At 34.8% G+C, this 19,597-nt stretch overlaps 1 protein-coding gene across 26 annotated transcripts in view; it reads left to right on the top strand.

Annotated features, from left to right (window-relative positions):
* NRXN1 (neurexin 1) overlaps window positions 1-19,597 on the top strand; it is a 1,167,944-nt gene that overhangs the window by 990,513 nt on the left and 157,834 nt on the right. For all 26 annotated transcript variants that reach the window (XM_044263931.1, XM_044263930.1, XM_044263938.1 and 23 more), the window contains one exon: window positions 4,617-4,788. In XM_044263931.1, the coding sequence (XP_044119866.1) occupies window positions 4,617-4,788 (172 nt within the window). The remainder of the gene's footprint in view (window positions 1-4,616; window positions 4,789-19,597) is intronic.

Here is a 19,597-nt window from a genome sequence, read left to right as displayed (position 1 = left end):
AATCTGTTTTGTGACTTACTATCATCTCAAGATTGCAGCTGAAGTTAAGAAAAAAAAAAGTCCATTTTAACATCCTATAACATCTACAAATCAGTTGCTGTTGTCTTCTACGAAATTATTTAAAACACATATTGATTGGTACATGTGTGAAATCTGAAAAGCACAGTATGAGGCTCCGTGGTGCTCCTACTCTAGCAGGAAAGACAAAACAGGTGGCAAAGAACAGCTAGATTAACCAGATATGCTAACTGCAGTTATAGGATGACCCAATATGCCTCAAATTCAACCTAGTGTAATCTTTAGGAGCACAAACTCTAGTGTGAGACTGCTTGGGTCTGAATCACAATTTTTCTCTTTCTAGCTGTGTGACCTTAGCCAAGTTAACTAATCACTCAGTGCTTTACTTGCCTCATCTGTCAAATGGAGATAAAACAGTACCTGTCTCATGGGGCTGTTATGAGAAATACCAGTGTTAATATTTGTAAAGTCCTTGGAACACTATAAGGTGTTTGTTAAATAAAGATAACAACAAATCTCTTAAATATGGTTCCTAATTTTCCCCCTCTGGAGCTCTTTCACACATGTGTTAAAAATATATGCCATCTTAAACAATTTACTGAAAATGAACAAATTGGAATTCTGCGAAAATCAGGAAATAATGATTGCTTGCACAAAAGACCTGTGTGGAAAAAATGTCTAAAAAAAAAATGTCTCCACGGGCCCCTGAATAAAATTTTAGTTTTCGTGAGAATCTTGCTGTTTGTTTATCCCTGGAATCATTCTACGGAAAGCCAAAATGCCTTACAATGGTATAGATTTTAAAGTAGGGATTATGAGAAATATGGTAGACATTAAAAATAAGTCCAAGGGAAAACAGCACACCTGAAGTCTATGTAGCTTTTAAAATTGCCCTACTCTTTGATTTTGCATTTCCTAAGAACCAAAGTCAGAAAGGAAATGTGATCTTAAGGCATATTGCCCAGCAAGCCTAAAACAAATCCAAACACACAAAGTCCATGCTCACTAAATATAAGAAAGAGATCCTATATAGATAGTAAGAAGCAGAAAAAGAAAAACGGGAACATTTTGCCTGTCAATATGAAGGGTACAATGAGCGATGTCCCAAAAAACATCTTCAGATCCTTCCATTTATATGATGCGGTTTTGTACAAGATTTTCTTAAAATAACTCTGAGTGTAGGTGGATCCCATACTCTTGCTGCCTAGCTCAATGATGAGAATCCAGGGAGAGGTTAAGAGGATATGGTCCAAATCTTCAGGTTTTCTGATATTCTGATTATAGATTTCTACAGGAATACAAAGATATTTATGTCCTTTAGATCCCTCTTCCCCCATGTTGTTCCTCTCAACTGAGGTTTAATGAAAGGTAAGCTGAAGACAGTTTGAGGTTATCTACTCGGAGGGGGTTTTGCAGTGTGGGTATTCTGTGCTACTGATTAAGGGCAAATCCACATGCTTTACAAATCAGCTGAGCACATGTTTGAGCTGACAGCCCTGCTGTTAAGAATGCTTCTCGGAGGCAGAGGACCTAAGCACATGCTTCTCTTCACTGCCTTATAGTACGGAATTCTAAAGTTAACAGTAACAAAGTGCACTTAGAATGATTTTAATGCTGCTTTGCATAATTCAGAGAGGAATTTTAATTTTAGATAACTGCATGGTGGCTTAGATATAAACCAAAAATGAGGGACTGAATTCTGGTTCTACTACCTGTCTATTACGTTACCTGTCCTTGAACAAGTCGTTGTACTGCCCTGTGTCATAGTTTCGTCATCTCTAAAAAGAAATTGAGTAAGTTTCAGGCTCTCAGCATTTGATGACTCTTTTTGTGAATAAAGACTAAGAAATTGTACTTGCTAAATGCTTGTCTGTGTGCCCCATACCCCTGAGACTGCCTTTTCCTCTATTATGAGTAGTTATCATTTGGCTCTAAACAGACTTATTACTGCAATTTTATCAGTTATTAAGGGAGAGAATTTCAAGCCTTTTGAACTGGGAGATGGAACGAGTGGAGTGAAGGAGGTGTGTTAAAGACATGACAGGATGTCCTTCCACACAAGCAGCTGGGCACCTTTTCTGTGGCAACCTCTGGGAGTTCTCTTGAAAGTGTTTCTGTTGGCATATCAATCATCCATGAAATAGATGCTCCAGATTGACCCAAATGTCAAGAATCTTGCTTCTAGTGAAGCAAGATTTTCATTTTGAAAAATGAATTTTTCAAAAGTAAAATTGGAGAAAAGCAGTTGTTGTCTGAATCATATTCTCAAACAATACACTGTATATAATTTTTTGTTTAAATCTGTGGTTTCCTCGAACAGAGATTAGGAGGATGGGTGGGGGGTAACTACATGACAAGAGAAAATGCCTCTTACAGGACCTAAATAATATATAGTTACCAAAAAAAAACCAAGATTAACTTAATGGAACTGTGACTGTCTTGAAGGAAGTAGCTTCTCACACCCACACATGATTCTTATACACACACACACACACCCCACACACATATTTATCTCTGAATCTCTACTTTTACTTTTTATTTAATTTATTTGAACTAAGCTGGAAAAAATAACAGTTCAGCCATCTCTGCCACCCTTCATCCCCTGCCTCTTGTAGTCACCAGTCTTCTGTGTCTACAAACCTGGTGTGTTGTTTGTTTGTTTGCTTGTTTTAGATCCCATGTATAAGAGAGATCAAACAGTATTAGTCATTCTCTGTTATGTCACTTAGCAAAATGTCCTTGAGGTCTATCTATATTATTGTAAATGGCAAGGTGTCATTTTCAATGACTGAATAATATTCCATTATATATACCATGATTTCTTTATTCTTTCATCCATCTATGGATCCTTAGGTTATTTCCATGTCTTGGCTATTGTAAATATTGCCAAAGTGAACAGAGGGTGCATATATTTTTCCAAATTAGTGTTTTTGTTTCCTTTGGATACATACCTTTGGAAATATACCTGGAAAATATTTCTATTTCTAATTTTTTGAAGAACTTCCACAGTGTATTTCATTGTGGTTGTACCAACTTACATTCACATCAGCAGTGCAAAGCATTTTCTTTTCTTCATATCTTCACCAACACTTGTTATTTCTTGCCTTTTGATAATAGCCATTCAAACAGGTGTGAAGTGATATCTCAGTATGGATTTAATTTACATTTTCCTAATGATTATGATGGGCATCTTTTTATGTATTGGTTGGCCATCTGTATGTCTTTAGAAATATGTCATTTCAGATTTTTGCTCACTTTTAAATTGGATTGTTTTGTTGCTATTGGATTGCATGAATTCTTTATATATTTTTAATGTCAACCTTTATCAGATACATGATTTGCAGTTATTTTCTCCCATCCAGTAAACTGCCTTTTCATTTTGTTGGTGGTTTCCTTTGGTATGCAGAAGGTTGTTTTTTTTGTTTTGTTTTGTTTTGTTTTTGTTTTTGTTTTTGTTTTTTTAGTTTTCTATGGTCCTCCTTATTTATTTTTGCTTTTCCTGTGAGATTAAAAAAAACATCACCAAGACCTGTATCATGGAGCATACTGTCTATGTTGTCTTCTAGGATTTTTATGATTTCAGGTCTTATGTTCAAGTCTTTAGGACATTTTAAGTTAATTTTTGGGTATGGTGTAAGATAGTGGTCCAGTTTCATTCTTTTACATATGGCTGTCCAGTTTTCCCAGTGCTGTGTGTTGAAGAGACTGTTCTTTCCCCATTATATATTCTTGGCTCCTTCGTTGTAAATTATTGGTCATATATGTGTGGCTTATTCCTGGGCTCTCTATTCTATTTCATTGATCTGTGTATCTGTTTTTAATGCCAATGCAATAGTGTTTTAATTACTGTAGCTATGTAATATAGTTTGAAATCAGGGTGCATGATGTCTCCAGCTTTGTTTTACTTTCTCAGGACTGCTTGGCTATTCAGGATCTTTTGTGGTTCCATGTAAATTTTATGATTCTTTGCTCTATTTCTTTGAAAAATACCACTAGAATTAACAGGGATTGCATTACATCTGCATAATTCTTTGGGTGGTATAGACATTGTTACAATATTATTTCTTCTCATCCACAAACATGAAATTTCTTTCCATTTATTTGTGTCTTCATCAGCTCATGTCATTAATGTCTTAAAGTTTTCAGTATATAGGTCTTTCATCTCCTTGATCAAATTTATACCCATGCATCTTATTCTCTTTGATGTAATTGTAAAAGTAATTGTTTTCTTTATTTCCCCTTCTGATAGTTCACGATTAGTGTAAAGAAAAACAAGAAATTTTTTGTCTACTGATTTTGTATCCTGCAATTTTACCAAACTCGTTTATTCTAACAGATTTTTAATGGACTTTTGGGGGGTTGCTATATATAATGTTTTATCATCTGCAAATAGTGACAGTTTTACTTCTTCCTCGTAATTTGGATGACTTTTATTCCTTTTTCTTGCCTACTTTCTGTGGCTAGGAGTTCCAATACTATGTTGAACAAAAGTTGGCAAGAGTGGAAATTCTCATTTTTTTCCTGTAGTTAATTCTTATTACATGCTGACTAATAAGTATAACTTCATACAACTCTTTTTGTCCCTTCCTCCCTTCCAGCACCAAGGAAAAATTGGAGTTAAATTTAATGTTGGGACAGATGACATCGCCATTGAGGAGTCCAATGCAATCATTAACGATGGGAAATACCATGTAGTCCGTTTTACGAGGAGTGGTGGCAATGCCACGTTACAGGTGGACAGCTGGCCAGTGATCGAGCGTTACCCTGCAGGTAAGACAGTGAATGGGAACTGGGAGAACATTTTGTGAAAAGCAAACTGGAAAACAAAGCAGTATTTTGCGTCCGTTTCACCAAATTGTGGGTTTTCTGAGAAACCATCAAGTATTTATTGGACTTTAAAATCATGTGAATGTAATGCTGTCCTAAACTGTTCTTGATACAGTGTACAAGTGACATTTTATAGGAAAACTTGAAGGCACACGGTATCGTTTGCAAAATTCAGGACATCAGTGAAAACCAGAAAAATGCACACATAAAAGGCACGACATGTCAAAGCTCTTTTTTACTGGATCTTTGCATTTGAACAAAGGAAAGGCTTTGTCAAAAGTAACAAAGTTAAAATTTAAAAGTCAGGGAAGGAATATTACACACTTTTCTCTGAAAGAAAATAGGACCAGGTGGTTCCTTTGCTGGTGGTACAGAGCTGAAATGCGTGAAAGCTGCAGGAGGGCCATGGAACAAACAGAGAAATAGTAAAGGAACAATATATAGTACTATAAATCACCAGTATAAAAACATGTAACTAACTGAAACTTGTTTTCACTGTCATATAACCATATGGGAGTTTCACAAGGATTCTGTGACACTAGCATTACTCATTTCAAGTCTATAACATGAATGTCAAGTTATTATTGATAAAATAAAAATTACCTTTTTTATTGTTAATCAGCTTTGTCAGGTCAACATTGTTGAAACAAAAGCAGTAGAAGAGAAACTTAGGCCAACGTTACCTGGAATTGCATATAGTCTCAATTTTTTAAAAAAACGTTATTTTTAAGTAAAATACAAATTGAAAGTATGGTGGTTATTTTACTTCATTTATTATCCTCTTTATGTTTTAGTACAAAAGAGGTTACTAAAAACATCAACCTCATTTCTCTCTGCCCCTTTTGCATTTACAACTAATTTATACAACAGATTTATAGCACAGTATAAAGACAGACTATAGGAGGAAGTTTTCATTTGTACAGTAAAAATGGTTACCAAAATGTGCACAAGCATCTGTTACAAGATTTAGTTTCTTGGCAGAAATAATTTGAAGAAATAACTAACTTTATTAAATAAAGATTAATTTTTCTTGGTATTGACTCACGATTAGGAAATGTCTAATGAAATGTCTGTGATGCCCTTCTGGACCTTTTCTGATTTAAAAATATCTGCATCTTCAAACCTCCTTTCAGACCTGTTCTGTAAACCTGGAGCTTTGCAAATATTTGCTGAATTAAGAATAATAAAAAACACCCAGCTCTACAACAAAATTCAGAAGCAAGCACATTAATAATATGTCCAGTGCTCATTATAATACTGGCAAATAGTAGGCAGTCAATAAATATTTGCTGAATTGATGTCCTGGGAATTATCCCGATTTTACTGTACAATTATAAGAAAGTACACCTTCTTTTACCATCTGTAAGAAGATGAAGGAATGCAAGATTTGGAAGGAAAGTAATTTAAATATGCGTGCAGTGTCACATAGCCCCTCCTAATACTTTATTGAATTTATTGAAATCCTGATACAAAGGTATCTTTCATAAAAACTATAGCCCCAGTGAAATTATGGAAAAGTAAATTGGTGAATTTCCTAAAAAACAGATTAATCAATAGCTGTTTCCTGAGAGAAAGTTATTGCACTGGACACCATGAAAGATGTGAAGTAGGATAAGTTCTAGGCCCTGTCTCTCCAGGTGTTGTGTCTGTGAATAGTAGAACTGAAAAAAACCTGACAAATCCTGTTGCTATTATAGTATGGGAGTTACCTCTGGAAGCCCAGAATTGTTTCACAGTTAAATTGTTAAAATTATTTCATTTTAGTAACTTGTATTCTTATCACAGTTTCCATGCTGCTATCTGTAAGAAGTCTGCTCTAGAGAATGCTAGTGGTGACCTAGGTGGGGAGAGAGGAAGTCCCACCCTCAAATTAGTTTGGGAAAATCTATGTTAAACTAAGTTCAAAATATGTATTCTTGGACTTTATTAATACCCATAATGTGTCTCTTAAAGAGAAATATAGTATGCATTTCCCAAGTATAGATAATCAGAATCTAGTTTTCGAATGCATTAGTGTATTTGGGTAAATATTTTATGTTTTAAAGAATTTCTATACCTCTTCGATATATTGTATCTGATTGGCAAACCTTTAATTGTGCACATACTAGATACTATGTATGATGTATAGTTCAAAAAAGATATGATCTTTTCTTGCAGTAAGCCAATGTCCAATTTGAATACTAGTTGCTGGGATTGGTGCAGTAAATTAGTTAAGTCAACAAATATTTTTCTAGACTAATATTTGTTTAATACATATAGTTTCTCATTTACCAACAGATGCTCAGTATAGGAATCAATATAAAATACATTTAAAAATCAGAAGCTGGAAATATCATGATAATTAAGGAGTAAACCTTAAGAAGTATTTATTTTAGATGCAACCTCTTATATATTTAGTCAAAGATTCTATATACTCTTTCCGTAAAAAAGTATTTTAGATAACATTAATCAAGAGTGAGTAAAGTTGCGATTATGAAGGATACAAGCAAGAGTAAAGCACAGAATCTGTCCTCAAGAATATTAGGGCACCTGTGGGGATTATTAATGTATACATATAAAAAGTTAATGACCAGTAGGGAAAGAATTCAGGGGAGTCACCATTGTTGTTATCAAGCACTTCATTAATCATCTGTTCTGTGTGCATTTCAGCATGATGTTGAGGTAGGAAATAAACCATGAAAATTTCAAATACCTTTTTCTTTTGGAGCTTTATCTGTAACAAAGCAATGAAGGCAGAATACAAATATAAAAGTACATGTCATCTAGATTAAAGTTTTTAGAACAAAGTGATTTTATGTATGAGTCAATAGAAATGTCTAGTATATCTCTTTTATATTGGTTTGTGGCATGACTATTTTTATTTTAAAAGTTTTTTTTTGTTGTTGTTGTTACTCTTCATTAGAAGAACAGCTGGGCTAATGCTTTTACCACCAAGTCCTATAATCAGAAAAGCAGGAACCAACAGACTGTATTTGGTTCCTTTTAAAGTGCCTGCACTGCAAAATATAGGTAATAAGGATTGAAATTAGTAATTAAGCATAGCACTTAACCTTCCATTATAGGGCTTTGTGGTAAGTGCTTTTATATGAAGCAATTTATCTGGTAGCAACGCTATACCTTTAATGAAAAGCACCTCAAACACTGACCGGTGGTGTTACCAGTAATTGTCTAGAAGGCTCTCATAGGAAACTAATTAGTAGAGGTAGATTTTATGTTCTTTTCAATATACGAAATATTTCTTTAACTCAACAATTCATATTTTAGAATAAATACTGAATTTTCTGAATAACAGACCCAGTTTCCATTATTTCTCGTACATGGAGCAATGAACAGGAATAATATTTTGCAAGCCATTTAAAGTTGAGAAACCCATTTATTGGTGCTTATTAGTTAAAGCTCTAGAATATAATGCATCATTAATCTCTGATTTGTTTCTAATTGTAGTTATGTAGAAAAATTTCTCTCTCAACAAAAATACGTATTTTCTTTTCTCATAATGTTAAGCCACAGAAATTAACATCATTTTACTTGCCTAAAGATTGCTCCAGGTAAATCACAGTTTGTCATTTGTCATTTGTCAACCAGTATACCAAAAAAAATATCCTTTACACAAGGCCAAATATTCATTATATTCCTGACAAATTAACACATCAAATCAACAAGTGTTTAGAGGATATGTACTACATTAAAGGGACATTCTAGGCTTATTGTCTGGTTACAGAGGTACATAAAAAATGTTGGAGGGGCGCCTGGGTGGCTCAGTGGGTTAAGCCGCTGCCTTCGGCTCGGGTCATGATCTCAGGGTCCTGGGATCGAGTCCCGCATCGGGCTCTCTGCTCGGCAGGGATCCTGCTTCCTCCTCTCTCTCTCTGCCTGCCTCTCTGCCTACTTGTGATCTCTCTCTGTCAAAGAAATAAATAAAATCTTTAAAGAAAAAATGTTGGAGATTGAAAAAAATACTATGTAAGAAAATACAAGAGTTATCATATATTATTTGTTAATTTCTGATTAAGAAATACTGCAGGGAAAGATAAAAACGGAAAATGGGTTCCAAGGAAGAAGAAGCCATTTTGGAGTAAGTGGTCTAGTAATATTATGAAAAAATTAGAAAACTTGATAGGGTCTTGAAAGGCTAGATTTTTACTTAGAGAATGGCATGCAATTTTTTAAAAGTATTTTAAAAATTATTTTATTTATTCATTTCACAGAGAGAAAGAGGGCAAGCACAAGCAGAGAGGGAGAAGTGGTCTCCCTGCTGAGCAGGGAGCCCGATAGGGGACTCGATCCCAGTACCCTGGGATCATGACCTGAGCTGGAGGCAGAGGCTTCACCAACTGAGCCACCCAGGCACTCCGGCACACATCTATTTTAATAAGACTAGCAGGAAAAGGTAAAGACAGAACATATTTAGAAAGTTATTAAACAGTCCGGATAGCAAAAGATGAAGCCCTAAAATACGGTGATAGAAAACAGAAAATTAACAAAGAATACAAGAGAAGATCTGGTCTTCAGTTGAATAGGAGACTCATTTTTACTTTTTAGTCTGTCTGTTTGTCTCTCTGTCTCTCTGTCTGTCTCTCTCACCAGCAATTTTTCAACATTCTGTTGCTTTAGTGTGTCATCGGACTGCACCAAGTAACAATGAAATGGAAGCCTATGATAGGCATAGAGAAGTCAGAGAGTGGTTCTTGCTTGCTTAGAGTTTAGTCTTTTGGGGAGACAAGAAGTATTCAGAAAAACTGACTAATGTCAAAATGGGTCAACTTCACTTATGGTTTGTCTCCCTCCCAATCCCATCTTGTAAATTACTAGTGAAGAGGTTAATTGATACAGCGTTTTTAAAAAAGAGAAAATGGTGGTCTGTGATAATACAACAAAGAAGATCATTTAGGAATAGGAAAATTTGAAAGAGAGGAATAGCCCAAGGAAAGACTCTATAAAGATGGTGTAAATATTTTTGATCATTCAGTTTGGCTCAAAGATCTTATGGGTATTATCTCTAAATCTTGACTTTATGTTCATCTTCAAAAATTAGTAAAACATTGCAGAGCTCAGGAAAGTCATAGTGATGATGTCCCTTTAAATTCTATATAGTTAGTTTAGATTGAATGATTGAATTTTAGTTTAAGTCATCTATAATTATTGACTATCTCTTTGAGCTATTCCATCATTTAAAGATTCCCAGTTGGTACTAAGTGTTGGTAGGTTTGATGATCTTGGTGTTTTTATTTAACTTTAACAGAATTTTTGCTATCTGTGATGTAATTGAAAAAAATCTACCTCATTTGTGATCAAAGCATTTGAAGGAGAGAAGGAACTTCAAATATCTTCTATTCCAGCTCCTTCATCTTTCAGACAATAAAATGGAACCTTAGAGAGACTAGTGGAATTAATCAGAACCATGTAATAGTTAGTGGTAAAGTGAAAATTATACTTGGGAACTCTTGTTAGCCAGCTCTATGAACCTTACTTTATACTTCCTGGAAGACAGAAATCAGGAGAAATCATTAGATATATACTTCAACATATCAAGGTATACTCTTCAGAGCTAAATATGAGGACTTACACGATTCACCATAGTTGTGTATATTGGTCCATGTCAGAGTCTCCTACTTCTGCTGACCAGTACAGACACAAATATATATATATATATACAAATCTCATGAGTGCTATAAAATAATAACACATGGAACAATAATCTTCTTAAAGAAATCATAGTTCTTTTGTTATCACTAAACCTTGGGGTCAATAATACTCATTAGTAGGCACTGGTTATTTTTTAACCTCATTTTTAAAGCATTATTAGCAAATTAAATAACCCATTAATGAATCATCACTATTTTACTGTTTCTGCAGCACTCAACCTTTAACATGATTTCAAACTTTATGTATTTATTACTTTGCTATATTTATTTCTCAGTGACGTTATTTGAAACAGTTGATTTCAGTAGCGAGAAGAAGAGTGAGTCATTAGAGGATTCAGGTGTTAGAGATCTTTAAGGATTATTTGGGAGAAAAACTATCTCAATAGATCTGTCACATGTCTTGGTTAAATGTATTATATATGGGAAATGTTTAAGTGAATTTTGTTTCCCTCCTACAAAAAGTAAGGCAGTGAAAATATAACTTTCTTGTGGAAACTGATAAATCATAGAGAAGACTTTAATCATTCTTTGAGTAAACAAACAATTTTTGGTAGAGTCAAACAGAAGACGTGATAATCCAGTCTTGTCATGTAGTAGGCTACTTACATAATTACCAAATAAATCCAGTTTCCTCATTCAATTTCTATGTAAAAACATTGTCTTTTGCTCATCATTTTTAGCCAAAATATCCTTATGTGCATGGGTGAATATTCCTCTGAATATATAAATGTGTGGCTTCTAGTCGATGCATTTAACTGTTTACTAACTACAATTTTCTGAAGTAAAGCTTACATACTATGAGATATCTGAAACTTCAAATACTGTAGCTGTGTTAGATAGAGTTAGTGACAAAAACTCTGACTTTTCCACTGTTAATTATCTTCATTCATGGTGCTCAGTTTTTCTGAGACTTTAGGGGCTTTTCTTAATGATGAAACATAATGAAATTTTTATTTAGCAATATATTAAATACACCTACCTTAAATGCCTAGCTTCAGAGACATTGTATCCAAGGAGCTAGAAATGATACGTTTTCATTCTCACTTATTTTTATAGATTCTCAAAGACCTGAGCTTTTGTTTTTGGTTTCGGATTTTTTGTTTTGTTTTGTTTTGTTTTAATGTCAAGGAGTTCTTACAGTTACTGTAAGGCAATTACATGAGGATTTTTAATTTTCTGACAAAAGAAAGATAAAATTCTTCTGATGGTTTGGTGGGCTTTGACACCATTTATGCTACACAGGCTAACAAACATAGATAATATAAATAAATAACAGCCCTTCTTCATGATTTCCAGAAGATTTTCCCTTTATCTTCTTGTTCCTCTATTCTTTCCAATGTACAATTTTAGTACTTTAATTCTTATTATGATAAAAGCATGTATTGATCTCACTCCTAAAAACTGACAATACACAGAAAATGGCATTATCATAATTTTAAGTAAGGATAGCCAAAGTATTGACTGAGGAATTGGGTTTAGGGACTTTTCTCCAAAGGTATTGATAGTCAGGTTAAGGAATTTACTTAATGCTTACAAATAATGGGTTACTAATGTCACATACAAAAATCTAGTTGCTACTACAAATGCACAATTTAGTTTTTAGGAGGTGAGGTGGAAAAATGTTTAAAGAAATAGCTAAAGAGTGAAGGTCAGAGAAATTACATTTTTAAGGATCTTAGGCTTGCAGGAAACTTTACAGCTTTTCTAAGTTTGGTTGATTTTGATAAGATTTACAGTTTTGTGGCAATGCTTTTATAACTTCATCAGTATCCAAAGGTATCTTTCTTGTATCACATAGTGGATAATTGGAATTCAAGGTAGTAATTGTTGAGGTCAAGATTCACCGATAGATGTTAAAATTAGTGCTTAGAAGTAGTAGAGACTAGTAATTTATGTAATATAAAAGTATCTCCTTCAAGGAGAAGATAGAAACTTTGCACAGAGAAACTCACCAGAGCACCCTAAGTGGTCAAACTAACCATCATCATTAATAAGAAATACTGACTTCATGTACCTCCTGAGGTGATACTCTGAGAAAGTATTCTCAACAAAAATTCATGACATTAATCTATCATGACAAATGTGACGTGGGAATCCGGACTGGATTCTGAAATAACAAAAGCACATTATTTAAAAACTGTTAAAACCGGGGGCGCCTGGGTGGCTCAGTGGGTTAAGCCGCTGCCTTCGGCTCAGGTCATGATCTCAGGGTCCTGGGATCGAGTCCCGCATCGGGCTCTCTGCTCAGCAGGGAGCCTGCTTCCTCCTCTCTCTCTCTCTGCCTGCCTCTCTGCCTACTTGTGATCTCTCTCTGTCAAATAAAATAAAATCTTAAAAAAAAAATTTTTAAAAACTGTTAAAACCTCATAAAGTCTGTACTTCAGTTAATAGTATATACAAATGTCAATTTCTTGGTTTTGGTAATTGTTCAATGGTTAGTTATGTTGGTAACAGTGGGGGAAGGTGAGTGAAAGATACTTGAAGCTCTTTTTACCATCTTTTATAACTTTTTGTAAATTAACACATTTTAACAAAAATTTTATAAATGTTTTCTATCCAAAAATACCTTTTACTCAATTCTATATAAGCTTAGTCCAGAAAAAAAAAAAAGATTTTAAATAATAAAACTTCATGTCTTTGTAGAACTGGCAAGTCAGATGTAATTGTTGTGATAAATTATGCATTGACATGTTTATTTGATTATTAGAAAAGCACATTTATTCCTAAGAAATATAAACCCAATTCCTGTAACAATCCAAAGGTGTAACCTAATCTAATATTTAATTAGTTCTTAATTAAGATAGAATCACATAATAAATGTGAAAGTCTTTTGAAGTATGAAGCCTTTAAATAGGCCATATATTAAAATTTAAATTATGATGATGAATATTTTGTGTCAGATTTAGCCTCATGAGTTGAATATTTGTCAAAGAAAGACTTTCATCTTAAACATTTTAAAGTCTGTTTTGTTTTTAGCCTTTTGAATTTGACTGTACTAAAAAGCAGCTGAGGTTTCTACCTCTCTTGAAAATTTAAGACTAACTTCCCTCATGTTAAGTATTATTGAAGTAATTTTTCATCTTGGGCATATTATCTCTACTGGTGGCCTGAATATTTAAAATATCTATTCATAGTCCAAAAGAGAATATACCTACCATAAGTCTGTCTAGATATTACCATATGCATTTCCAATGAAGTATTTTAGCTGAATTTATGAGATATAAAACTGGACAGAATAGAGGAACATCGAGCTTCATTTTTCTAGATAGTGTCAACTACGTGATAGTATGTCATAATAATTTTCCAGGGTCACCTTTGCTGGAGCATTTTAAAAGTCCATGTAGAGTCTTAAGCTTTCTCATTGGTTATTTTTATAGCTCAGTTTGGCAGAGGTGTTGGAACGGAGTGTCTTTTACAGTTAGCAGAGAAACAAACAAAAAGAAGCTTTTTTTTTTTTCTTAAATGCCAAAGTTTGCTTTGCTGAAAAGGGGGGCAGGATGGTCACAGTCATAGAATGGAAACGAGGCCTGGAGATCAATAGATGAGGCCTGTTCTTTTTTTTTTTTTTTTTAAGAGTTTATTTATTTATTTAACAGGCAGAGATCACAAGTAGGCAGAGAAGCAGCAGAGAGGAGGAAGCAGGCTCCCTGCTGAGCAGAGAGCCCAATGCGGGGCTCAATCCCAGGACCCTGGGATCATTACCTGAGCCAAAGGCAGAGGCTTTAACCCGCTGAGCCACCCAGGCACCCGGATGAGGCCTCTTCTTTATGGAAGTCTAGTCCAAACAGAAGGATAAATCCCTAGGGTTGACTCAGTAAGGAAATTGGTCTTGCACAAGGATTGGGGTAAAGAGGTAACAATTTATCCAGAATCCCAGACATGCACAGAGATGATTTAAATCCCTGCCTTTTGTAGGATTTAGTATCAGCAAGAGTGAGCTAGACAGGCATATTCTGTACAGGGATCTGTGTAGATTCTTTTATATACATTTTCTCATTAGCACTCATAAAATCTTTGTAAGTCAACTAATATTATTTCCTTTTGATAAATGGTAAACAAAGAGAGATCAGGTTACTTGCCAAGCTCACAGATCCCAAATCTCACTCCAGTACTCTAAAGTGCTATGCAACATTGCCTACACTATTTATTCTTACTCCAAGAAAAAAAAAAATTTCTTCTTGGTTCCCACCATGTTGCACCTCCCTAAAACTTTGTTGTGCTGAGGTCCTGATACCAACGGGTATTACTCGTTTTGTTCATATCTCTGAGGGCTATTTAAGGGTCCCTTGAGATTTATAGCATGCTCATAATGATGCCCTCCCCTACTGCTTGTCATTCTTTTGTTTTTGTTTTTGTTTTCTGGTTATCGTTTATTGAGGTGTAGAAGTGAGTGCCAAATCCAATTTGTATACCCCTCTTAAACACTAAAGTGCAATAGGAGATAGAGACCACATGTCAAATGAGCAAACTTCACACATACGCTGCAAACTTAATGCAGGGTTAGAAGTGAGATAGTGTGGATCTTAAGGAAGAAGGTTCAGGAGTGAGACTGCTTGGGTTTGAAACTTAGTTACAACACTTTGTAGACGTAAGACCTTTCACCGAATTCTTTACTCTCTTTGTGCTTAGATTTTCTCATCTGCTAAATGCATTAATGATAGTACCTACCTCAGAGGGTGTTTGAATGTTCAGTGAGTTACATTTTAGTTTCAAAATGTTATATAACTGGTAAAAACCTGGTAAGTAGGAAGCACTCAATACATTAGCTCCACTCTCATTAATCATAGCAGTCCAGTTTTGCAATCCTATAATTGCAGTAGGTACTAACCTTCCCATTTTAGTCTGTATTTCTGTCTGAGAACAAATTCCTGTCTTGGCTGTCAGACTTGGGTTCACACATATGGAGATAAATCTTTCCAGAGGGTTTCAGAGCTATAATTGCCACACACCCTTCTTCCCCCCACCAAACTCATCCTGAGCCAAGACAATACAGAGACATCACTAGGAAGGACAGGGTTCACATCAAATGAGTGAGAGAAAATATGTTTTATGTAAATTTAGGAAAGGGGTAGTATGTGGTAATCAGAAAAGACTTTACAGAGTACTGGAATTTGGACTGGATATTGGAGAATCCTTTGAATTTTACTAAGTGAGCATTAGAGAGACCAGGCTGGCTGTTAAACAGGACACTGCATATAGTTATGCAACTTGGGTGACTATATGGACTGCACTAATATTCCATTAGAGGAAATGAGCACAAGCTGAAATCCCCTGAAGGATTGTCCCCTGAAGAAAGAGCTATTTTTTTTCTTTCTACCAAGCACTTTGGGCTTACCCAACCTTTTATTTCAGTGTTAACTGTAAAGGGAATCTCCTTTCTCAATTCTCCATGATGGCACCCTATAATTAGGAGACCATAAAAATTATCATTTGAACACACAATTCTGAGAGAGAAAAGAAGCAATAGCAATAGTTACTACTATATAATAGGCACATGCCAGCCTTATCCTGGGTGAACTTGTCACTTCACCTGTAAGCTGCCCTGAGACTATTGCTTGTCTCTTAACTGGAGAAACTAGAATGAACCTGTTAGTCATATACTAGGAGGGAAAATAGAATGAACTTGTTAGTCATTATACTAGGTGGCTGGGTTTATTCCTATTCAGGTGGGAAAGCTGAAGATATTAATTAGAAAATGACTGGCTGAGCTCAAAAAAAATAATTTTAAGCACATTTGAAATCATTACTTTTTTATCTCCAAAATATTTTAAAATATCAGTATATTTTCAGTCACTTGTAAATCTTGTGCTTAATTTCCTCTTAACCAAGTTTCACATATTTTAAATTATGTTTAATTTGAGTTCAAATTTCTTTTATCACTTTCTTCCTGAAGATATTTTTCTCAAATATTCATTTTTTTATACTGAATTAGAAAGCGTTGAGAACAGGTAAGCAACTGGAATGGAAAGAAAGCATCAGAGGATTGGTTAAGTTCTTTAAAGTGCTAACAATAAACCTAAGTTTTAGACCCAGCTATTTCTTTTCACACATTTTACCTTAAGCCCCCATGGAGGCCAAAAGTCTTGGATACTCCTTAGATCCACCAATGAATATTCATTACAACTCACTGCATGGTTGTTCCATGGTGTGCTTGCTGGAGGTGGTGGGGAACACAGGAAAGCCAAAAACAGTCTTTTGCCCTGCAAGAGTTTGAGGAATAACTGAGGAAGGAAGGTAGCTCAGAGAGATACGAATTTTACGGGAAATGCAGCATTACATAGCACAATATATGAGTATGAGATCTGGAAGACATATGAAAAAAGAGGGAAAGAAATGTGTTTAGTCCTCAAAAGAGGTAAAGTCTAAGTCTGTCCTTGAAAGGATAAATGGGCATGTATTGATGATGAGTCCATTCTAGTCCAGAAAGAAAATGAACCCAAGAGCAGAAGTGGTCAAAGATTCCAAAAGAGCACCAAAAGATGGTCTTATTCCCTATCTTGAAGTGTTCATGGTAACTTCATACTATTATACTAATTAAATCTGAGCGAGTAATTAAGGAAGGAGATATCAAAAGTACTTTCTTCCAGAGTTTGTGGCTTTCTAAGGGATATCTATGCCATGACAAAAGGATGTTTTATTTGGGAGTATCAAGAGTTAGAAACAGAGTTAGGAGCATTCTTTTCTTTTCTTTATGATTTTATTTATTTGAGAAAAAGAGAGGGGACAATTGAGAAGTGAGAGAGAGGCAGGGGGCGGGGGGGAGAAGCAGGTTCCCGGATGAGCAGGGAGCCCAACGATCCCAGGGCTCTGGGATCATAACCTGAGCTGAAGGCAGACATTTAACTAAGGAACCACCCAGGTAACCTCAGAGTTAGGAACATTCTGCAGATTTCCTGTTCTAGTTCCCCTGGACTCTCAAGAGAAGTCTGTGATGATAAGGTAAAATAAGCACTGTCCACTTGGACAAAACTGAGGTAACTGGTGCTATTGGGATGTACCCATTAAATTTTAATAAAATCTGGATGAATAGGTAGTGATCGCCACAGTGGAGTTTCATTTCTACAAAGATGTATATTTCTGATTGTAGCTGAATTCTTACTATAACTAAATTATAGCTTCCCAAACCACCTTATCCTCTTAAATTCCTAACTTATGTCATTAATAACATAATTCATCTTATTACCCCCATCAATCAAAATCTTTTACTTATCCCATCAGATCAGGCACTGGGTCCAATGGTAGGTGCCAGTCCACTAATTCTTCCTTCGGATTTCCCCTTTTCCATCATGTTCTATCCATGCTGGCATTATTTTAGTGATGTAAGGCCTTTATCACATTTGGGCCCCTTGTTCTCAACTGAGAACCATCTATATTCGTCTTCAGCCCTCATTATTATAATCCATTTGGTATATAGCCAAGATGCTTATCTTTCTGAAATTGCTTTTCTCATTTCTCTTCCTACCCCTCAGTCCTTCAGTGGCTTCCTAACGTGGGCGACACAAGAATAGAATTTATATGGGTGAAGAAAGATGTATAGTAGGGTTCATTGGCTTTCTTTCAGTTCTGATATTTCACATTTTAGAATTTTATTTTTCAAATTTTAATTTTTTTTGCTTTTATATAGAGAGTTTTTTTAAAATCTGATTTTCCTGATTTATATTTTTCTAGTATTATGTTATCAATTTCTTGCCCTTGCAATAGGAAACCAAAGATTACTGGTCTTTTGATTTGTTTTTTCTATATCTATCATTCCAATTTCATACTTTGATCCTTACTGTGAGTCTGTATTGAATATATCTAGAAACTGTTAACTTTAAAAAGTAAATGTAATGATTAAATACAATTAGAGTATTTCACTCTATAGCCAAACCAAAACAAATCAAAACAAGAAGGTCCATTGTATTTGCCCATAATGTGTGATAATGTTCTTTACTTATTTTCTTTAAAGGGGAAGTAATTCTGAACAACAATACTTTTATGGGATATTTTATTTCAACTTTCATTGAGCTATGGTAACTTTCCAATTGCCTTCTAATTCTGTAGAGCTCGAGGGACTGATTTGTCAAGGTTATCCAACCCATCTTTCATCAGTTGGGCATTGGACCAGGTTCTCGCTAAAGTCTTTTTCTTTTCCTTTTTCTACAGGTCTTTAATACTGTGTACTCTATAAAAACAATAGTAGCCATTATTTATTTAACACCAATTATGTACCAGAAACTGTTCAAGGTACTTTATAGAAATTACATCTTATTCTTAAAAAAATCTCATAAACTATCTCCATCTTACAGATGTGTTAATACTTGAAAAGAATATAACATGTCCTTGAGCATTCAATATACTTAAAACTCAATAACATGTCCTTGAGTACTTAACTGAGATTTGAACTTAGGATTTTCTAACTCCCATAAAAATCAAATAGACTTGATTATTTCTTTTTTTTTAAAGATTTTATTTATTTATTTGACAGAGAGAGATCACAAGCAGGCAGAGAGGCAGGCAGAGAGAGAGGAGGGAGCAAGCTCCCTGCTGAGCAGAGATCCCGATGCAGGGCTCAATCCCAAGACTCTGAGATCATGACCTGAGCCGAAGGCAGCGGCTTAACCCACTGAGCCACCCAGGTGCCCCGACTTGATTATTTCTTAACATAAATCTTAATAGTCTTATATTTTCAGTATTTAGGAACCCAAGATGTCACAAATTTCAAACTGGAAGCTTTTTCTCTTGGGGCTATTAAAAGGCGACTTTAATATTTTTGGTGAGGAATATGTCATCTACTTGTACTATGACTTTCACCTAAATTATTGTGGCAATGTAAAATGTTTAAAAAGCTGTCTATTCTTGATAGTATGCTATGTTGTAGTCCCTTATCTTAGTCATGAGGTAAAATTTCTTAGTCATCAAATAACGTGGCAACATAGAATCTTCTGGAATTTTTTTAATTTATTTTTTATTTTTATTTGCCTTTTTTCTAATTTTTTTTGTTTGCTTGACTAATCAAAGACCAGTCAGATAAAGTACCTAGGGTTATGCATGTAATTAAAGGCAGTTCTGGGACCCTATCCATACTTCTCTATGCCAGCTAAAGAAAAAGCATGTATTGCATAGAA

Source organism: Neovison vison, chromosome 8, assembly GCF_020171115.1.
Source record: "Neovison vison isolate M4711 chromosome 8, ASM_NN_V1, whole genome shotgun sequence".
Lineage (NCBI taxonomy): Eukaryota > Metazoa > Chordata > Mammalia > Carnivora > Mustelidae > Neogale > Neogale vison.
Note: the sequence above shows the minus strand (reverse complement) of the source record. Positions and strands in the feature narration are given on the sequence as shown.